Here is a 20,497-nt window from a genome sequence, read left to right on the forward strand (position 1 = left end):
GTTCCTAAACTTGAAAAAAAGTTGGTCTATTCGAATGAAAGTTCAAGAATTAAAAAATGTTCATGAAATTGAAAATGCTCAATAATTATAAAAAAAATTAACGAACTTGAAAATAACTACAAGTCTGAAAAAAGATCACAAATTTGAAAAAGTTCATAAGATGTTGAAAAAAAGTTCATTTCATGAAAATGAGAAAAGTTCATCGATTTGACAAAAAAAATCATGGATTTGACAAAAAAATGACTTTGTAAAAAGTTTGCAGAAAATGGAAAAAGTTCATCAACCGGGATCCTATACCCAAGATTTGACCGATTTCACTGTCACTACGTTCATCTGTAATATCAAACTGGAAGAGAACGCTTGAATGTTGGCTTGTATTCTTCGGGGAGATCGATGTGCATCTTTTCTCGATGTGTTGAGTGGGCATCCTAGCTTGTAATGGTCTCCTTTTTCTCTGTATTCCCGGGGTAGGGTAGCTTTGCTAAAAGCACGGATGTAATCTGTGGTGGCGGTGTCATTGTACCTTTGGCTTCTCTAGCCTCTTCTCTCTTCAATACATGCAGGCTTGTGCATATTTTAGAAAGAAAAAATAGAACCAGATCTAATCCTAGTGACACTCATTGTCACGTGGCAAACTTGACTTTGCCAGGACAGTTTGGTTAAAGCCGCAACTAGCCACGCCAAAATTTTGGCATGACTAATGTTACTGCATGACCAAAATTTTGGTGAACTCTAATTGTTTAGATTGCACCCACGGGATACAATCGGGCCTCCGTTTGGTGTACCCCTAATCCATGTGGATCTTTGGTTTGGCTATAAGGGCATCTCCAGCCGTTGGCCCTTCAGGGGACGCCTAAAATCGCCGCCTAAGGGTGAGCCGGCGCAAAAATTAGGCTTGGGGGCGAGTTGGTCCCTAGCCGCCGGCCCCAGGGCCGCCCCAGGCACGTTTTAAAATAAAAAAAGTTCAGCTTAAACACGATAAAATTCGGCCAAACACGATAAATTTCGGCACATTTCGGCGAAGTTCGCGGATTTTCATTACATAGAACATATACATAAACTAATCTAAAGGAAAAACTGGCTGAAGTCGCCGCCGTCGCCGCCATCATCGTCGTCGGCCTTCTCCTCCTTGACGCGGGCGCCCCTGCTGGACCCCTGCACGGCGTCGCCATGGCGGACTGGTGGCGGCGCATCGTCGTCGCTGTCGCAGATGACGACGACTCCGCCTTCATCGCAGCCGCGTCGACGCTCCGCGAAGCGAAGCAGGGCGGCGCGCTGGCGCTCCTTCACCTTCTCCAAGCGCTCCTTCTCCATCGCTATGGAGTCCCTGCACGCCCATTCCAGGGCCGCGTCGTCGTCGTCGAGCTCCGTCGTCACCGGCGCGGCCGGCTCCTTCTTCACCGGCGCGAGCCCCGGCTCCGTCTTTGGCTTGACGAAGCGCGAAGGAGGAGCCGACGAGTAGGCGCGCCGGCCGCCCTCGTTGATGACGATGCCGGCGCTGCGAGTGCGCCGGCCGAGCGGCGTCTCCGCCGCGGGCTCGGCCTTGACGCCGAGCAGGGCCGGAGTGCCGGAGGAGTGCGATGAAGATCGGGAGGAGGAAGAAGAGGAGGAGGACCCGAACCTCCTTGGCGCCCATGGCCCGACGCGTCGGTGCTGCGCCGGGGCGGCCGCCCTCGCCGGGTACGCCAACGGCGGGTCGTTGCCGCCCTCGAGGTACGTCAGCACGCCCTCGAGTGTGCGGCCGGGGACGCCCCACCACAGGTGGCGCCCCTCGCTGTTCTGCCGGCCGCCGACCACCGGCGCGCCGTTGGTGGACGCCAAGCGCTGCTGCTGGCGGCGCTCGAAATACGCCGCCCAAGCCGCGTGGTTGTCGGCGGCGTACTGGGGGAGGAAGAGTTGGGCGTCAGTGAGGGAGGCGCGCACGACCTCGACTTCCTCGGCGAAGTACTTCGGCTTCGCCACGGCGTCGGGCAACGGGGGAATGGGCACTCCCCCGGCGCTACGCCTCCACCCCGTCGGCCCAGCGCGCATGTCCGGCGGCACCGGGATGTTCGCCTGGAACAGGAGCCAGGACTCCTGTTCACGAAGCGAACGGCGGCCGAAGCCGTTGGCCGCCGCCTCGTCTCCGGGGTAGCGTTCCGCCAAGGCGACGGGCTCGGGAGAGGTAGAGAGATAGAGGGAGGGGCTGGGCGGCGCTCGGGAGAGGTAGGGAGAGGGAGGAGCTGGGCGGCGGCGAGGGGCGGGGCTGGTGTGGGCACAGGCGAGTGCAGGCCACCGGCTATATAGCCGCGCCGCACCCGTGTGTACGCGTGCGAGGGAGGGGAGGCGTCGGCACGTCGTCCCGTGACGCGCCGCCCGTGAGGAATCAATGGCAAGGCTGACCGGCGGCAACCTTGCCAATGATTCCCCGCGGGAACCGAGGCCGTTGGGAGAAGACGAGGCGCCGTGTCGCTGACGCGGCGGGCCCGTGGCTGTTTCGCGCCAATACAGTTCGCCCCGGCGCCCCCGTGCGCCCCCAGCGCGCCGGGTTCGGCCTGGGTCCACCGGCGCTGTTTTCGGTCCAGGCCGACGAAAATCGGGTTCCTGGGGCGCGACTGGGCCATTTTTTTGGCGCCGGCGCGAAAAAATTGCCTAAGGATGCCTTCCTGGAGGCGCGGCTGGAGATGCCCTAAGTAGTTTGGATACCAGACAATAAAGGAGCTGTCAAAAAAACAGAGAACAAAATAGGGCACAGAAATTAGATCACTAGGGAGCTTCATGGATTGAAAAAACGGAGGCTAGCTATGGCCACCGGTTAGCATAAGGGGGTCCTTTTTCATTGGTAGAAGACAAGATTCACTATTGTTTGTCATGGATTTGGCGGAGTAATAAGTTAGTTTTGGAGGTAAAAGAGAGAAGGCAACGGAGGTAGAAGAAGCACAGTACACATTTTTTCCTTTATTTTATTTTATGGTGCGGTACTTAGATCATGGAAGGGAATCTTTTTCAGTCTCTCAGAGGATCATGCATGCATTGGAAGCCAATTTTTTGGCGAAGGATTTCTCCGCCCTCGGCTTCGCCCACGCGTTGACCTAAAATGCACAGGCATGCACGGGCTGGGCTTGGCTAGCCAAATATTAGGTCACCATCCAAACAACGGCTGAAATCTGTCAGCGCACCAATTTTTTTGCAGCAGTGCTATACACGCGATGCACGGCAGACAATTTATGGACGATAGCATATATCAGTGCGTCCATTCATATTATCAAAGTGGAGCGGACGGCAAGATTGACATCGTGCAGCTGTCGTGCATATAGTGCGTCGTTGGTATAGTAGTTTCGATTTTTTTGGTAAGGTTGACTTTGGCTCAAAGCCAAACGCATCCGAATAATGCACAATCGGAACATGGACCTGCATGAACAGCAGCGCGCCGAGGCAACTTGTCTCTTTATGTCACTAGGTTATTGCTAAGGCTAGTCATAGTGAGAGTAACTTAGCAAGTAATATAGCGCACTCCGAAATTCTTTTGCTTATGTGACATGTAGTTAATGAGAAGTGGAAATATAATATGTTACTGTAACATAGCGTTTTCAAGACAAGATGGGTCTACAAGCTAATTAATGAAGTCCCCTATGACACTACTACTATGTTACTTTGCACTATGAAGATAGTAAGTTAGACTAGTGTCATATGCATGACACTAGTATAAGTTACTCCCCACTATGACCAGCCTAATGACGCGGTATCCGAATTTTTTTATGCTGTTTTCGCGTTGCAACTGAAGCTGCAAACGCAGGTTCACCTGCATGCCGGAGTTAATGCGCAGGTTCGCCCGTGATCCAATGCCGGAGTTAATGCACGCCGAAGTCAGCACCTCTCGAGGCGGACCCGCAATCAGTGAGACAAAACGCTTGATCCCACGGCACGACGACAAGATCGAGACATGGCCTCGAACGTCGCCGGTCAGCCGCTTGAGCTGTACCTGTACGCGCGCCCGCTCCGGTGGAAATTGCGTCCATCGCAAATTCGCAACGTGCGCCGCCGACAAAACGCGGCCGCCCATACAAGTCGTTGCCTATTGCCTTCGTCGTCGTCGTCGTCGTCCCGACGACCTATAAATATGCCACCCGGCCGTACCCAGCCGGAGCAAACAACACTCGACGTACACACGGCCATCTATCTTGGTCGTGTTCACCGTCTTGGTCGCGAAAAGAAATGGTGACTAAGCTCGCAGCGCTCATCGTCTTGGCGGCGTTCCTCGGCGGGCCCCCGGCGTGCGAGGGCGACATCATCTGCTTCAACGGCTGGCTGAAGCTACCCATCCAGGACCCGCGGCTCTGTCCTCAGGGCTCCAGGTCCAGGATGAACGGCCGTACGCGAGCGCTGGTGCCGGTGCCTCGTCCCTCGGGGTTAGGGCTCGGCCTCGGCTACTACAACAACAGGAGCTCCAAGTCCTACTGCCCGAGAGCGGAAGGGATCGTGAGGGATGCCGTGAGCAAGGCCGTGGCCGCGCAACCTGGCATTGGCGCGGGCCTCATCCGTCTCTTCTTCCACGACTGCTTCGTTCGGGTACACACACCTCCTCGATTCTAGCTTACTTCCTTCGGCCCAAAATAAGTGTCTCAACTTTCTAATTGAGACGGAGAGGGAGTATATACTAACTGCATTGTTGTTTACGAAGATCAATATGTTCATTACGGAGGTGATGTCTTTCATGTTTATTATATTCAGGGCTGCGACGCTTCCGTCCTCCTCAAGACGACCAACTCCAACAACAGCGACACGGAAATGGAAGGCAACCCGAACAAGAACAGCCTGCGAGGGTTAGAGGTGATCGATGCGGCCAAGGCGAAGATCGAGGCCGCCTGCCCCGGGAGAGTCTCGTGCGCCGACATCGTCGCCTTCGCCGCCCGCGACGCCTCCTCCATCCTCAGCAACCGCAGGATCAACATCCGGATGCCTGGCGGCCGCTACGACGGCCGCGAGTCCTTCGCCGATGAGACCGACCAGCTGCCCGGGCCCTTCTCCGGCGCTACAGTGCTCCTCAACAATTTCAAGGCCAAGGGGCTCACCTCCGACGAAATGGTCACGCTCTCCGGCGCGCACACCATCGGCCGCGCACGCTGCGCGTTCTTCTCTAGCCGCTTCTCTGAAATGGACCCGACATTTGCCGCCAAACTCAGGGCCCAGTGCAACGACGACAACACCAACGTGGACCAAGAACATGTGACCCCCGAAGTCCTGGATATGCGCTACTACCAGGATGTGATTGACGGAAAAGCGTTGTTCACCTCGGACGCCGTGCTCAACTCGGCCGAAACAATAAAGCAGGTGACAGAAAACGCGAAAAAGGCAGGGGCGTGGGAGAGGAAGTTCGAGAGAGCCATGGAGAATTTGGGGAAAATCGGGGTCAAGACCAAAGCCGACCAAGGCGCAGAGATCAGGAAGGTATGCTGGAGAGTCAACAACTAACGTTGGGTAGGAGTACCTAGTAGAATGCATGGTGGTTAGCTGGCTCCATGGCGGGATTGCCCGATGGAGAAGATGTAACACTTTTCTGTCAATCACTTTTTAACAAGTGTCATTGTTTTCTTTATTTAAATTATTTAGATTTAGATTGCATACCACATGTATCACATGGTTCAATAAGTGTCATTATTGGTTTTGTCAAACTAATACTACTACTGCTACTACTACTCTACATTTGTGTGTAATAAAGGTACACTAAGTATACAAGTAACGGTGTATCTTCACTAATTAAGATACCAGATTGGTCATGGTGGCCAGCAAAGATGTAATCGTGACCTCGCATTTGCTCGCGATTTGTGCACACCAAGGTCTAAAGTTTCGTCAAAATTTCGATGGTGGGCAAAATTTTTGCCTTTAGTTCAAGAAATTTCGGTTGGTTTTAATTTCTATGTAAAGACAAACATGGATCAGATAGAATAAATACGAGTTACAGTAGAACAGATGTACGAAACTTTTCTTGATCAGTAGGTCAAGAGTTCGAATCATGTGCTCAAACATTTTGATTAGTTTACTGAGTACTGAATGGTTGATAGATTGTTTTCTATCAGAACTCGTTTACACTTTGTATGCCGAGTACCCCTGAATTTACATCAGCAACGACAGTTCTTCCAATAGTGAGTTATACGTTTACAATAACTGAGGTAGTCCTAGAACGAAATAACAGGAAATACAACACCAGATAAGAGAGTACTATATATCACAGCGTTCACAAGCAAGCCATGTGTTTACAATAAAATACTCCCTCCATTCCATAATACAAGACCATTTTTACAAGCTAACATATCTTGCAAAATGGTCTAATATTATACGAGGACGGATGGAGTACATGATTTGTCACATCTGAAACCATTCAGCGTGGAATTAATTCCATTAACTTTTAAGGGAAACTACTTGCACACACTAGTTGATCAGAACAGATTAGAAGTAGTACGTCGGACAAATGCCACCATTAGGCGGAAAACAGGCATAATTAAGTTTGTACTCCCTTCGTTCGAAAATACTTGTCATCAAAATGGATAAAAAGGGATGTATCTACTATGAAGTACTAAAACTGGAAGAGTGAACAGGCACTTTAGCGATGCATCAGTTCCCTCTACCACGCATACAAAGGACAATGCTGGTAAGCGCGGAAGGACAGCTTGCCTCCAGATGCTTATACCCCTCCGTTGCCACCACAAAGCGTCAAGGATCACAGGAGTGCTGATGATGAACTCGACACACTTGGCCTTGAGGCGCAAGCAGTTGTGCCGCTCAGCCAATGCCAGAGTCGTCGCCGCAGTGCTGACGGTGATGCCATGGGAGAGCCTGCCCTCGCACATGACTTTGAGCCTGTCTAGCCCGTACCTGTCAGCAGCCGCCAGCAAATGCTGCAGCCTCACGGCCTCCTGCTCGCCGTCAAAGTTCAGGAACTGTGTCCGTGTAGATGAAATGCAGCATGGCTTTTGTCAAATTCAAGTTTCTCTGTTTTTTAGAAACACTTGGACACTTTCCAAGTCAGTCCAGTTACTCCGGCTTTTTTGTGGAGTGCAAAAAAAAAAGCCAAGCTCACTTGTTCCAGAGTTTGTTGTTTATGTTTCTAACGATCAAGCCTTCTTTGACGCTGATGGGCATGGGCAGTCTTTCTCATCTTATTTCACAAGAATAACAGGCAAGTATATTCTAGTTAGCATTTACAAGCAAATGGATCTGGTAACATATCCATCCATTGGCATGGATCCTCAAACAAAGACAAATATATTATGTATGTGATCAACAAATCCTCGCTTCAGATCATCCACCAGAAACATTTTGGTTTCATTGCATCTTTCAAAGACATAGCAACATGTTTGGCAATAATTCTGATCAAACTTATACATACATTCAAAGGATGACATTTAGATTTATCCACATGTCCATAACAGTATATAAATGTTGAACAAGTATTTGAAAAAAGATCATGTATATAAAAAATGTTGAACAAGTACTTGAAAAAATGTTGATCATGTATATAAGAAATAGAATGAAAAACAAAAAGAAAAAAATAAAACCCAAAAAAATTAAAATAAAAAAGAAAAAATGCAAAAAATAATGAAGAAAAGAATAAGAAACTTACATAAAAAAGGAGAACAAAAGAAACAAAAAAAAGATGAAAAAAATAAGAATTAAAAAAGCTAGCGCTTTTCCCTTCAAGTAAGACGCGCCTCCTGTACTACCATTAACGCAAGTGTGGCATTTTATCACTGCGAGCCCTCGTTTCCTTCCTTTTTCTCTCATTTTATTACTACCGCTGGGCCGGCCCATTCTGTACCTGCTTTACGCGAGAGATTCCTTCCATCTCGCGTAAAGCGAGAAATAGTTGCCACGAACAAAGAAGAGCCGCACGGGCTAGAAGACAAAAACTTCCTCTTTTAAATCTCAGCTGGCAATTTTTATGGTTAATGCAAATTAATAATGGATATAAAGGAATGACATATGGAGAACTTAAGAAACCTTCCTCCCTCTAATATTAGGTATAGATATAGATTTTTGGCACACGTTGGATATTTTATCAATACATGATTAACAAGTTTAATAATACATGTTTGGGACGTTTTTTTGAATATTTGTAAAATAGTTTTTTCATAAACACATTGAACATTTTTCTGAATGGGACAAATCATTATCTTTGAACTGCGAGAACATTGCTGTATTACATGATTTATTTTTATAAAATATCATGAACATACTCTTTAAACACATGAATATTATTAAAATGTTTCCATTTTTTAAATGTAAGAAATATGTTATTAAATTACGTGAAAATATTTTCACACTGTATATTTTTTTTCTAATTTGTGAAATTTTTTATTTTGAAATGCATGAACATTTTTTATTGTTACAAATGAATTTGTTTTTGTGAATAACTGAACATTTTTAATTCTTGCTGTTTGGCCTCAAAACAATTGTTCAGTGTGCAAAATCCTTCAGAGTTATTCTTCCTTATTCTTGAAAAATAGTTTACAGTCTGAATATACCAGCAGAAATCACTGATGTTTGAGGGGGGGACTGCCAACATGAATCTAGCAAGATTTTCACAGAATATGTTTGTCTTCGACCTAATACATGGCGGGATTCGAATATGAATGGAACCATGTAGAACTGCTAACTGCATTTGGAATAGATTGGTCATCAATCATTTTTCTAACTTTGCTCGGTCAATAGTCTTCGAGTCAAATTATACATTACCCGAGTTTGAACAATCAAAAAACTGTTACTATCAGACTATGAAACCGTTCTCACCAAGTCTTATCCAATTCCAAAGGAACCAAACAAGCAGCTGCAGTCTTATATGCAAAAACGAAGGGACACATTCACGGGGATAACAAAACAAGCCTGGCATTAGATGATTTTGCACACATCAAGCATTTAGCATGAACTCAAATCCACCAAATATAAGGAGCAAATGCAGGCGCATGGTAGTTGCTCGGAAAATAAATAGAAGTAGGATAGAGGCAAAAGGTACACATAATTAAAGTTCTAGTAAATCGTGCATCCAAAGGAAGTGACAAAATGCATCGACTGAATATTGGAACTTAAGCACCTACAGCTTCGTTTTCAGTGGCTTCTCCCACGCACAGAGAGGACAATGCTAGTAAGCACTGAAGGGCAGCTTGCCTCCAGATGCTTATACCCCTCCGTCGCCACCACGGCATTGAGGATCGCAGGAGTGCTGATGATGAACTCGACACACTTGGCCTTGAGGTGCGTGCAGTTGTGCTGCTCAGCCAAAGCCAAAGTCGTCGCCGCTGTGTCGACCGTGATGCCACCGGAGAGCTTGCCCTCGCAGATCACTTTGAGCCTATCCAGCTCATACCTGTCAGCAGCCACAAGAAGATGCCGAGCCATCGTTGCCGCGGCCTCCAGTTCCTGATCAAGTTCAGGCATCATGTCGGTGTATATGAAGTGCAGCATGGCTTTGAAGGCTGAAGCCTCCATGTCCTCAATCACAATGCGTTGAGCGCTCATCTCCCTCATGTGCCCAAAGAACTCGGCCATGAGAACAGGGGACCTTGCAGCAAGTATGTTCTTGTGAGCAAGGAAGGACTCACGGAGACAAGGAATGTGACGTCCGCTCCCTTCTCGCTCCTGCGGAGATCACCAAGGTGCTTGTGCAGGTTGGAGGCCGGCACGGGCACCGTGGTTTCAATATCCATCTGTTCCTTCATAACTGTGATGCTGCACTGCACAGCCAAGTAATCGTCCTTGGGACAGGTCGGCGGCCGTAGAAGTGATCTTTTGACGAGCAGGACTCCACCGGAGCAGTCTTTGTGGCACTTAAAACATGCGACACACTCATTTCGCCTGGTCTTTGGTACGGTATCTCCGGGTGCACCAGGAGACAGCTTAGGTCGGCCTTCACAGCGCGTGTGCGGGCTTCACTGAGGAACATAAGCCTGGACTCAACAAAACTATTGCCATACCAACGTGGATAGCAGTGGATCTCCCACTCGTATCCATCGAAGTCCCACCTGGATTTGATGCACTCCGTGTCGCCTATGGTCGAGGACACCAAGCTGAAATCATTGATCCTGAACTCCTGCAGCAAGCGCACGCTGCTACCCGACGTGAGGTCCTTTGGCATGGCCAAGGCTGTTGGGGAAGTGGAGGTTGGAGAGACAGAAGTGGAGGTTGGGGGTGAGAAGATGATGGATTTGATACAGAAGGGCAGGGCAATTTATACAGCAGGGGTTGCAATTAAAAGCAGCAAGGTGGTGACTCCTCGGGTGGAGGCGCCGGCATGCATGGGCGTTGGAAGTTGAACACGCAAGTGATCAATCAATGCAGGATATGAACCAGAAGGGTTTGCTGGGGAAAAGCACAACTGCACAAGTACTAGGATGTTCCTGGTTCTACCTAGACGTTGACGTTAATATTGATGGGTTTCACTAGTATAGCTGACTCCCTCTGTGTACTTTCACTGACGGGGCAAAACCAGGAGTACAGTCCAACAAACAGAGGCAGGAAAAATGATCCTGTAGACTATAATGGCTTGTGAGAGCGCATCAGGACGAACGAACATGTAATGCACAAGCTCGGATTCAACAGAAAAAGGAAGACTCCGTGCACTGTCTTTCTATAACTGAAAAATTGCTGCCGCTTTTCCGAATTCTTAGCAGGCGCATAATCGCATGGTTTTACTTTACCCTCTAAAAAGCAAAGCGCCCGGGGATATGCATCTCTGTTAGTAATCATCTGGCAGACTCAAGTCCAAAGATGGTAATATCATAAAACCGTTTAGAAAGAAGCAGGTGAAAAGTACATCCACTTTTGAGAAACAGTCAGACAAAGTAATTCAAGAGTAGTCTGCAATGGATCATACAGAAGAAGAAAAGGCGTACACTGTTCCTAAACTTAACCAGGAGGCCATTTCATCTGCCTTCCACCGAGTACATGCACGTGCAGATGATACACTGATTGACCTGTGAGCAAAACAGTGGGCAGCATTAGCATAGATGCTGAAAAATACCGTGATGAGAGGAGCAGAAAGAATTATTGGGGGTAAGATCTGCAGCATGAGCTTGCTTACATCCTTCTGCTCCGTTGTTTATGACGACGCGGAATCCATCTGCTACGCCTTCCTTCTCAGCCACTACCTTCGCAGCGTAAAGCAGCTGCCCCAAAATTTCAGCATGCCTTGGTTCAGCCTACATGCATGTACTTTGTATAAATAAGGTGGCATACTGGAGATGGAGGACTACTCAGGTTAAAATTACTAAGCTTGGTCAAAGAGTCAGCTGGAAGGGCATTAACATGTACTAAGATAAATCTTGCCATAACATAGCATTTTACATGTTAATCTTCTTGTCTGCACATAGCTCATAAGTAAGCAGCAGAACCTACCTTGTCAAGTCCAGTTAGCCCATCTCTTAGTTTTGGGATGACTAAAACATGGACAGGAGCTTGTGGATTGATATCTCTAAATGCCAAGACTTTCTCATCCTCATAGACAATGCTTGAAGGGATTTCCTTTGCAATGATCTTGTCAAAACTAACAGAAATGAACAAAGGAGAATATTCAGAGCCACCGAAATATATTAGAAAGGAGTAAAATGGGCAAGCTTATCGGAGATTTACATGGTCGGTCCTCCAGTATCAGCAGTCGCTGCCGCTGTTTTGGCAGCAGCCTCTTCATTTGTTGATGAAGCAATATGGCGCGCAAATCTAGTGTAGCCGGGAATTTATAAAAGACAATATTAGTTAAGGACCATACACTACACAGGTCTGGTCCTCCTTGGGACTGCCGGCTCCGACCTCCCTTGATGCTCTGCTACAACACCCAACGATTCAGGGCCTCAACCCCAATATCTGGCCTTCGGTGGCGCTGACCATCTCTTGGAAACTATGGGACTCGAGAAACGCTCTCGTCTTCAGAAACGAGGATCACTCCCACAGAACCACGATACGAAACATTGTTGCTGATTTCTCTCTATGGGTTTTTCGGTTCAAAAAGGAAGCAGACAATACCTCCGCTAGGCAATGGCTTCACTTTCTCTCTTCAGCTGTACCCTAATGCTCTTGTTGTAACCGAACTGCTGCTGTAATTCTTGACTCCTCTTTTGAGTGGTAATATATTCAGGTGGGGAAGCTCTCCCCCCCGGTGACCGTTCAAAAAAAAAAAGATATAGACTTAAAATATACTCCCTCCGTTCCTAAATATAAGTCTTTTTAGAGATTTCAATATGGGCAAGTTAAAGCAAGTTCAGACAAATTTCAGGTAATTACAGATTGCTTGTGTGTGGAATAAAATTTCACAGGATAAGGTGCAAAGGGACTGTTATGAACGATATTGGATTAATTCCCATATGTGTATGGGCAGTGGTGAATTCTGAACTGAAATGTTAATTACTAGTATATCATGATTAATTGGGATTCAGTAATGGCCTTCTGTGAGAAAGGATCAGCGATGGCCCGTTGTTCCTTGTTGCTTACACAAGAGTGAACAACTTCAAATGCATCTTCAGGGATACTCTGTTGACTTTCTATTCTGACCAAGGTGTTAACCAATTCTAAGTTCCTAACAAAAAAGCCTATACCGGAAATTTTCAGGGGATGAAATTCATCTTGGGCGGGTCTTCGCGGCTCACTAAGTCGATAACTGCAGAAATGTTCTATTTCTATGCATCTGGGAGTTGCTCTAGACACGATCAAGTTCTAAATCCGTTGAATGTGGCATTGAGATTCTCCAACATTTTCAACTATGTCTGAATTATTTCAAGCAGGTACATGCTTCAGACGCCAGTAATCACTAAAAATCAGAAGAAACAGCAACGTCGCACAAAACTACCCCTAGCACTACCACCTATGAGACCTAACCCTGACCCAAATCCCCGATTGAATTACACGGGATTCGCGGGGCCAGTAAGATCTGAGATACAAGAAGACACCTCACCTTCGGGGAGCGAAGTCGCGGGAGACCCGGAGCGCGTGCGGCCGCAGCAGGGGGGAGCGCCTGCGACAACAGGGAGGAGAGGGCGTTCGATTGGACTGGACAGGATGCGATATCTGCTCGACTGGACTGAAGGGGGCGCAGCTAGAGCTTACCGGAGGAGGGAGGAAGTGGCCGCCGCCAGCGTCGCCGCCGCGGCCGTGGCCGCCATTGGAGACAGGGTTGGGAGTGAAAAGGCTGCGGCCGTGCGCGTGCGGGGATGCTGTTGCGCTGGGGGCTGGGGGTGTATCGGTGCTATCGGCCGCCCGATGGAACGTTGACGGTCCAGATGGAGCGTGATGTCCGTCGTGCACTAAAAATGGGATTTCTGTTTTTCCTCTTCTGAACTTAAATAGTTCATTCATTTGGTCCAAGATAAATGAGCCGTGCGTGTAGCAAAAGATCAGAGGATACTTAGACACACAATCAAACATTGTGTTTGTACTGATGCTCAAAAGAACAAACATCATCATGGTTAAGATCTTGTCCAACCACCTTTGGTAGCTATAGATCACAAAGGCATGTGTTGCCGCGCCCGCCCATCTTGAGTATAAAACTTGCACAGTTAAAATCTCCCGTAAGATTTAGACAATTTGAATTACAATGGATCGATGCAGGTTGTGGTACATATTTAAATCAGAACAAATGCACTCATATGAATAGTTCCTTTTTACATTTTCTATACACTACATTCATGAAAAGATGCAAAACAAACGGGTGGAGCCAAAAAGAAATAAGATGATATCCTCTGAAGGCTAGCATCTTCTACAGCCGCACAAAATTCAGTTGTAATAGGAATGTCATACATGGGGGTGGTTATCTCGTCAAGTTTTAAGCTTCGGCGATTCGCTGGCCGACACCGGGAACGAGCTCGCGCGCACCGGCAGCGGGGTTGCGAGTGTGCCGCCGTACGGCGAGACCTTCTTCCTCCCTCTATCGCACACACAGATAAAGCGATGTTTTTAAACTACGTCATGGAAAGGGAGTAAAAACCGTTTATATAAGATCTGCCTGCACTAGTGACTTCATCATTTTGTCAGACTCCTCGATGATGAAAAGACGTTATAGTCTTCCTATGAAATGGATATACCCAAGAACCTTTACGGGGATGGCTATCTGCTTCTTCTGACCATCGGTAATGTCCACCTCAAGATACCTAGAGAAACTGCACTCCCTATAGTACTTGTCATCCACATACTCGTTTTTAAACAAAAGGCAACTCTTTGAACAAACATGTATCTTCTCATAATTCATAAAGAGCATCTTTGTGATTTTCCACGTCTCGTACAACGCTAGTAGGGTTTTCTGCACTAGTGAGATGTGAAATATTGAGATCGAACGAGAGTTATGTCTTGCTCACCTCGATCGATATGACAACGACGACCGACGGCGGGATGGCGGCGACAGGATGGCAACGGGAGAGGCGAAGAGGGCTACGACGGCGGCGGCGAGCTCGATTTGCGGCGGCCGGGATTTGAAGACCAAAGGGTTGGGGCGTCCGTCACTTATAAAGCCGAATCTAAGTCGAGTGCCAAATCACGGGTACTTATATGGGAGACGATGGGTTTCCGTGATTAAGAAAAGGAATTCGTAAATCGTAAATGTAAGCCCAGTACCTTGGGAGCATACTCGGGTTATTCCCAAATGCCGTTAAGCCGGCCGACGGCAGCCACGTGGCGAGCAGATTTAGCTGAGGCCCCTGTAAGCCGAGTGTTTTCTATAGTATGCCGGATCTTTTATGTATGCCGAGAACCTTTTCAACAGCCTCTTAACTTACATTTTATTACGCCGAGGATGCAATTTTTACTACTACCTCTCTCTCAGTTTACAGGGTGTGCGCGTGCCTCTAGATCGTCAATTTAATCAACATAATACAAGTCATATATTACAAAAAATATATCAATATAAACTTCAGATATTCTATTTACAAACCGTATAATTTTCATGTTATATAGTTTATATTAAGATGATAAAATTGGCAACCTAGATTTACGCGTAGGACTTGTAAACTGAAACGGAGGTACTGGCGTTTGACGGATGTTACTCGGCTTACTTTGATCTAGACCGAGTACCTATATTTTGACACTCGGCTTACATTAAGATACTGGACAATATGTGATTTTTCTATAGAGTTGGTTTCTTTCAATTATCCAAGAAGTATATTAATCGCCGCAGCTCTCTTATTTATGCACAGATGATTGGATCTCGATCTTGATAATGGAAATTGTCCCCCGGCTCGTGTGCGGCGTGTTATTTCTATATTACTCCAAACATGAGTAGATCATTATCGAGCGCTGTCTTCCAGCCTCTCTTTTTTCTTCCTCGGTGATGGTTGGAGGTACTACTAGTGCTACAAATAGTAGATGGACCTTGCTCACAAACCACGCAGCTCTCACAACTAATACTAGTATTACGAAGTCAGAACTCAGAGCACACTTGGTCGAGAGGGACGATGGCGCCCCTAGCTTCACGTCTCTTCCTAGTGGTGCTGGCGCTTGTTCGGGCCTTCTCCGCTGCCGCGAAGCCGCACTACACCGGCGTTTTAAGCTTCGGCGACTCGCTTGCCGACACCGGGAACGAGCTCGCGCGCACCGGCGGCGGGCTTGCCAGCGTGCCGCCGTACGGCGAGACCTTCTTCGGCCACCCCACCGGCCGTGCGTCCGACGGCCGGGTCGTCCTCGACTTCATAGGTGATGAGATGCCCGATGATCTACGTTCTAATTCATCATGCGGGAGTAATGCTTTGGAGAGACCACTCATGCATACGTGTACCTTGTTCTGAGTACTAATCAATGTTAATTCTCATTGGTTTTGTTGTACGTACATGCAGTTGAGGCGCTGGGGATGCCATCGCCGAAGCCGTATTTCGCCGGCAAGACCGCGGCGGACTTCCGGCGGGGCGTCAACTTCGCGTACGGTGGGTCGACGGCGCTTGGCCCGGAGTTCTTCCTGAGCAGAGGGCTTAGGTCGTTCGTGCCCGTCTCGCTCGCAAACCAGACCGCCTGGTTCAAGAATGTTGTACAGCTAGCCGGCTCAGAACAAGGTACACGTATGCATGAGTGGTCTCTCCAAAGCATTACTCCCGCATGATGGCTTGTAGTAGTCAAATAACCTGCTGGCCGGTCTGACTCACGTCCAAACCAATTCACAGAGCAGAGGAAGCTGACGGCGACGTTGCTGGTCATGATGGGAGAAATGGGAATCAACGACTACCTCGTCGCCATCACCGGAAAGCTCAGCGACGGTGAGATCCGGACCTTCGTGCCGCACATCGTCCGCGCCATCCGTGATGTCGTGACCGTAAGTAGTGAATATTTCTTCTTGCTTTTCCAACATACTATATATGTAGAGTAGAGTAGTGACTCACAACTACGTACTATGCAGGATGTGATCGGTGCGGGAGCAAAAACGGTGGTGGTCCGGGGGATGATACCGCTGGGTTGCCAACCGCAGATGCTAGCCCTCTTCGAGGGCACCGGCGCCGCCTACAGCCGTGCGACCGGCTGCCTGACGCGGCTCAACGACCTCGCCAGGCTGCACAACCGCGCGCTGATGCGCATGGTCCTTGACCTCCGGCGTGCCCACCGCGGCACGGCCATCCTCTACGCGGACCAGTACGACCCCGTCGCCGCCATCGTCCTCTCGCCCCGCAAGTACGGGCTCGGGGACAGGCCGCTGGCGGCGTGCTGCGGGGGGAGCGGCACCTACAACTTCGACTCCAACTACGCCACCTTCTGCGGCGTGGCCGGGGCGACGACGTGCACCAACCCCTCCAAATACGTCTCGTGGGACGGGATACACATGACCGACGCCGCTAACCGGCATGTCGCCGGCGCCGTGCTCAGGTCCACCATGTTGCGCCAAACGCCACCTACGGCAGACCTCGCCTCCAGCTAGCTATGTTATGTTGGCAATGCCCTTGCTCGGTGTATGTTATGGGAATTGCACGATGTATTGCTCTTCGTGCATAGGCACGTATATATATGATGTACAAAGGTGGGTCACAGACCTCAATTATATAAGGAACTAGGAGACGGACCCAATACACAATATGCACATAACACATATACTCAACACCCCCCTGCAGTCGAAGCGGCACCGCGGCTGACGCAAAGACTGGACCGGAACTCCTCAAATGACGCCGTAGGCAAGCCCTTGGTCATGATATCGGCAAATTGTTGGAAAGTAGGGACGTGTAAAACACGAATATGGCCAAGGGCCACCTGTTCCCGAACAAAATGAATATCCAACTCAATATGCTTGGTCCGTCGATGATGCACCGGGTTAGCGGAGAGGTAGACCGTCGAGACGTTGTCGCAGTAAACCACTGTGGCACGGTCAACAGGACAAGAGAGCTCCTGAAGCAGCTGGCAAAGCCACCAACACTCGGCGACTGCATTGGCCACATCACAATATTCAGCCTCAGCACTGGAACGAGAGACCGTAGGCTGCCGCTTGGACGATCATGAGATAAGGGAGGGTCCAAGGTAGACACAATAGCCCGAAGTGGAGCGACGAGTGTCAGGGCAGCCTGCCCAGTCTGCATCGGAGTAGGCGGTGAGGGCGGTGTCAGCGAAGGCGGGAAGCATGACGCCAAGATTCATAGTGCCATAGATATAGCGGAGAATCTGCTTGACGGCAGCCCAGTGAACGTCTCGAGGAGCATGCATATGAAGACACACCTGCTGCACGGCATATTGGATCTCCGGTCGAGTCAGAGTGAGGTACTGGAGAGCACCAACGATAGACCGATAGAAAGCAACATCCGAAGCAGGAGAACCATCCGTGGCAGAAAGCTTGGCCTTCGTATCAACAGGCGTAGCGGCGGGCTTGTAGTTAAGCATGCCGGCGCGCTCCAGGAGCTCGTGAGCGTATTTCCGCTGATGAAGGAAGAAGCCATCCGGACGGCGCACCACCTCGACACCGAGGAAGTAGTGCAAAGGACCCAAGTCCTTAATGGCGAACTGAGCGCGAAGACGAGTCGTGAGCTGACTGAGGAGACCAGCCGTACATGCCGTCAGGATGATGTCGTCGACATAGAGCAGCAAGTAGGCCGTGTCAGAGTCCTGATGATAGACGAAAAGCGAGGCGTCCGAGCGGGTAGAGCGGAACCCAAGCTGGTGGAGAAACGCTGCGATGCGCTGGTACCAAGCGCACGGAGCCTGCTTGAGCCTGTACAAGGACCGCGAAAGCAGGCACACGTGGTCGGGAAGCGCCGGGTCAACAAATCCGGTGGGCTGCTGACAGAAGACCTGCTCCTCGAGGTGACCACGGAGGAAGGCGTTGGAGACGTCCATCTGGTGCACCGACCAAGCACGGGAGACCGCAAGGTGGAGAACCGTGCGTATCGTGCCGGGCTTGACGACCGAAGCGAAGGTGTCGGTGAAGTCGATGCCAGCATGTTGCCGAAAGCCACGAACGACCCAACGCGCTTTGTAGCGATTAAGGGTACCATCAGGACGGAGCTTGTGTTTAAAGACCCACTTCCCAGTAATCACGTTGGCGTGCCAGGGACGGGGAACAAGCTGCCACGTCCGGTTGCGCAACAGGGCGTCAAACTCCTCTTGCATCGCAGCCATCCAGAGCGGGTCATGAAGAGCGGCTCGAACGGAGGATGGCAACGGCGAGGGCTCAGAGGTGGACGCCGCATGGGCGTAGTCATCCGAGGCGTTGCGCGAGCTCGGGCGAAAAACACCCGTACGGGCACGGGTGACCGGACCAGCCACAGGCGCCGGGGGCGCCTAGGGGGCCACGGGTGCCGGGGGCGCCGAGGGGGCCGCGGGCGATGAGGGCGCCGAGGGTGCCGCGGGCGCCGAGGGGGCCACAGGGGCCGCGGACGCCAATGTCGGGGGCGCCGGGGGTGCCAGCGCCACGGCTGGAGGAGGCGCCACATGTGGGAGGCGCACCTCAAAGCCAGGGGCGGGCCAAGAGAGGCGCGTGAGCACCCTGGGAGAGGCGTCGAGGAGCTCGCGTCACCGGTGGCGGGAGGAACAACCGGGGGTACCTGGTGAAACGGAAACACATGCTCATCAAAGTAAACGTGCCGGGAAGTGAACACACAGTGGGAGATGGTATCGTAGCAACGATAGCCCTTGGAGTTGGAGGGGTAGCCGATGAAGATGCAAGCGATAGAGCGAGGTGCGAGTTTGTGAGGAGCGGAGTCGACAGTGTTAGGATAGCAACGACACCCGAAAATACGCAAGCCATCATAAGATGGAGGCGTACCGAAGAGAAGATGGTGAGGTGCATAGTTCCACCATGGGCGGCAAGGGCGAAGGTTAAGGAGAAGAGAAGAAGTAGAGAGTGCGTCCGGCCAGAAACGAGGTGGCACGTTAGCATGGAACAGGAGCGTGCAAGCGCAGTCGTTCAGAGTGCGAAGGACGCGTTCGGCTCGACCGTTCTGCTGGAAAGTATACGGGCATGTGAGACAAAAAACTGTGCCGTGGTGCGACAGAAAAGTGCGGAAAGCAAGGTTGTCAAACTCTTTTTCATTGTCAGTCTGAAGAGTAAGGATGGGACGCCCAAACTGCGTGCTGACATAGGAGTAAAAAGCCGTCAAAGTGGAGAGTGCATCCGACTTTCTGCGCAAAGGAAAAGTCCACACGTAATGAGAATAATCATCAAGTATAACCAGATAATATAAATAGCCCGAATTATTAGGAACCGGAGAGGTCCACACATTGCTATGAATCAACTGAAAAGGAAAAGAAGCTATGATGGTGGAGTTATTAAACGGGAGGCGAACATGTTTGCCGACACGACAGGCATGACAGGTGTGATCCTCTATCTTATGACAACTGAAGCTGAAACTCTTAAGAATATGACGAAGTGTGATGGGGTTGGGATGACCCAAACGAGCGTGCCAGAGATCAACGCCGACGGAGAGAGCAACCGGTGCGGTGGTGGAGGTGGACGGCGAATGCACCAGATAAAGCTCGTCGAGGCTATCACAGCGGTGAAGTACCATCCTGATTCGACCGGCCTTGACACAAAACCCAAGCTTGTCAAATTCAACAGTAACAGGATTTTCATGTTTTAAACGACAAACGGAAACAAGGTTCTTAATAAGATGAGGTGACACAAGTATGTTAGACAGAGTAATAGGCATGGAATTAGAAGGAAAAGAAGTGTGCCCGACATGTGTAATAGGGAGAGTGGAACCGTCGCCGACAATGATGCGGCGGTCGGTGGTGACGGGAGTGAAGAAGTCAAGGTTACCAGGATGAGCAAACATGTGAGCCGTAGCCTCGGTGTCCATGTACCAATCATCACCTCTAGGGGAGTTGTTGGGCGTAGGAGTGGCGGGCAGCGTGGCGAAGAGCACTGCTACCTCTTGAGCACTGCGTTGGTTTTCCCCGAAGAGAAAGGGATGATGCAGCAAAGTAGCATAAGTGTTTCTATCAGTTTTTGAGAACCAAGGTATCAATCCAGTAGGAGGCTACGCGCGAGCCCCTCGTACCTGCACAAAACAAATAAATCCTCGTAACCAACGCGAATAGGGGTTATCAATCCCTATACGACCACTTACGAGAGTGAGATCTGATA

The 20,497-nt window shown here is 49.7% G+C and overlaps 3 protein-coding genes and 1 pseudogene across 3 annotated transcripts; 2 read left to right on the forward strand and 2 right to left on the reverse strand.

Annotated features, from left to right (window-relative positions):
* Positions 1–4,116: 4,116 nt before the first annotated feature.
* On the forward strand, positions 4,117–5,557 carry LOC125522416 (peroxidase 2-like). Its single transcript, XM_048687480.1, has 2 exons — positions 4,117–4,548; positions 4,711–5,557. The coding sequence occupies exons 1-2, from the start codon at positions 4,195–4,197 to the stop codon at positions 5,449–5,451; spliced, it is 1,095 nt and encodes a 364-aa protein (XP_048543437.1). The 5' UTR covers positions 4,117–4,194; the 3' UTR covers positions 5,452–5,557.
* Positions 5,558–8,530: 2,973 nt separating this feature from the next.
* Positions 8,531–10,589, reverse strand: LOC125522161 (annotated as a pseudogene).
* Positions 10,590–10,728: 139 nt separating this feature from the next.
* On the reverse strand, positions 10,729–13,223 carry LOC125522162 (14 kDa zinc-binding protein-like). Its single transcript, XM_048687240.1, has 6 exons — positions 13,069–13,223; positions 12,917–12,976; positions 11,602–11,688; positions 11,368–11,515; positions 11,054–11,171; positions 10,729–10,946 (listed from the first exon to the last, which is right to left on the reverse strand). The coding sequence occupies exons 1-6, from the start codon at positions 13,122–13,124 to the stop codon at positions 10,879–10,881; spliced, it is 537 nt and encodes a 178-aa protein (XP_048543197.1). The 5' UTR covers positions 13,125–13,223; the 3' UTR covers positions 10,729–10,878.
* A 2,114-nt stretch (positions 13,224–15,337) lies between these two features.
* LOC125522912 (GDSL esterase/lipase At1g28600-like) lies at positions 15,338–17,004 on the forward strand. Its single transcript, XM_048687956.1, has 4 exons — positions 15,338–15,642; positions 15,783–15,995; positions 16,104–16,252; positions 16,337–17,004. The coding sequence occupies exons 1-4, from the start codon at positions 15,405–15,407 to the stop codon at positions 16,847–16,849; spliced, it is 1,113 nt and encodes a 370-aa protein (XP_048543913.1). The 5' UTR covers positions 15,338–15,404; the 3' UTR covers positions 16,850–17,004.
* The last annotated feature ends 3,493 nt before the right edge of the window (positions 17,005–20,497 follow it).

This window comes from Triticum urartu, chromosome 7 (assembly GCF_003073215.2).
Source record: "Triticum urartu cultivar G1812 chromosome 7, Tu2.1, whole genome shotgun sequence".
NCBI classification, from domain to species: domain Eukaryota; kingdom Viridiplantae; phylum Streptophyta; class Magnoliopsida; order Poales; family Poaceae; genus Triticum; species Triticum urartu.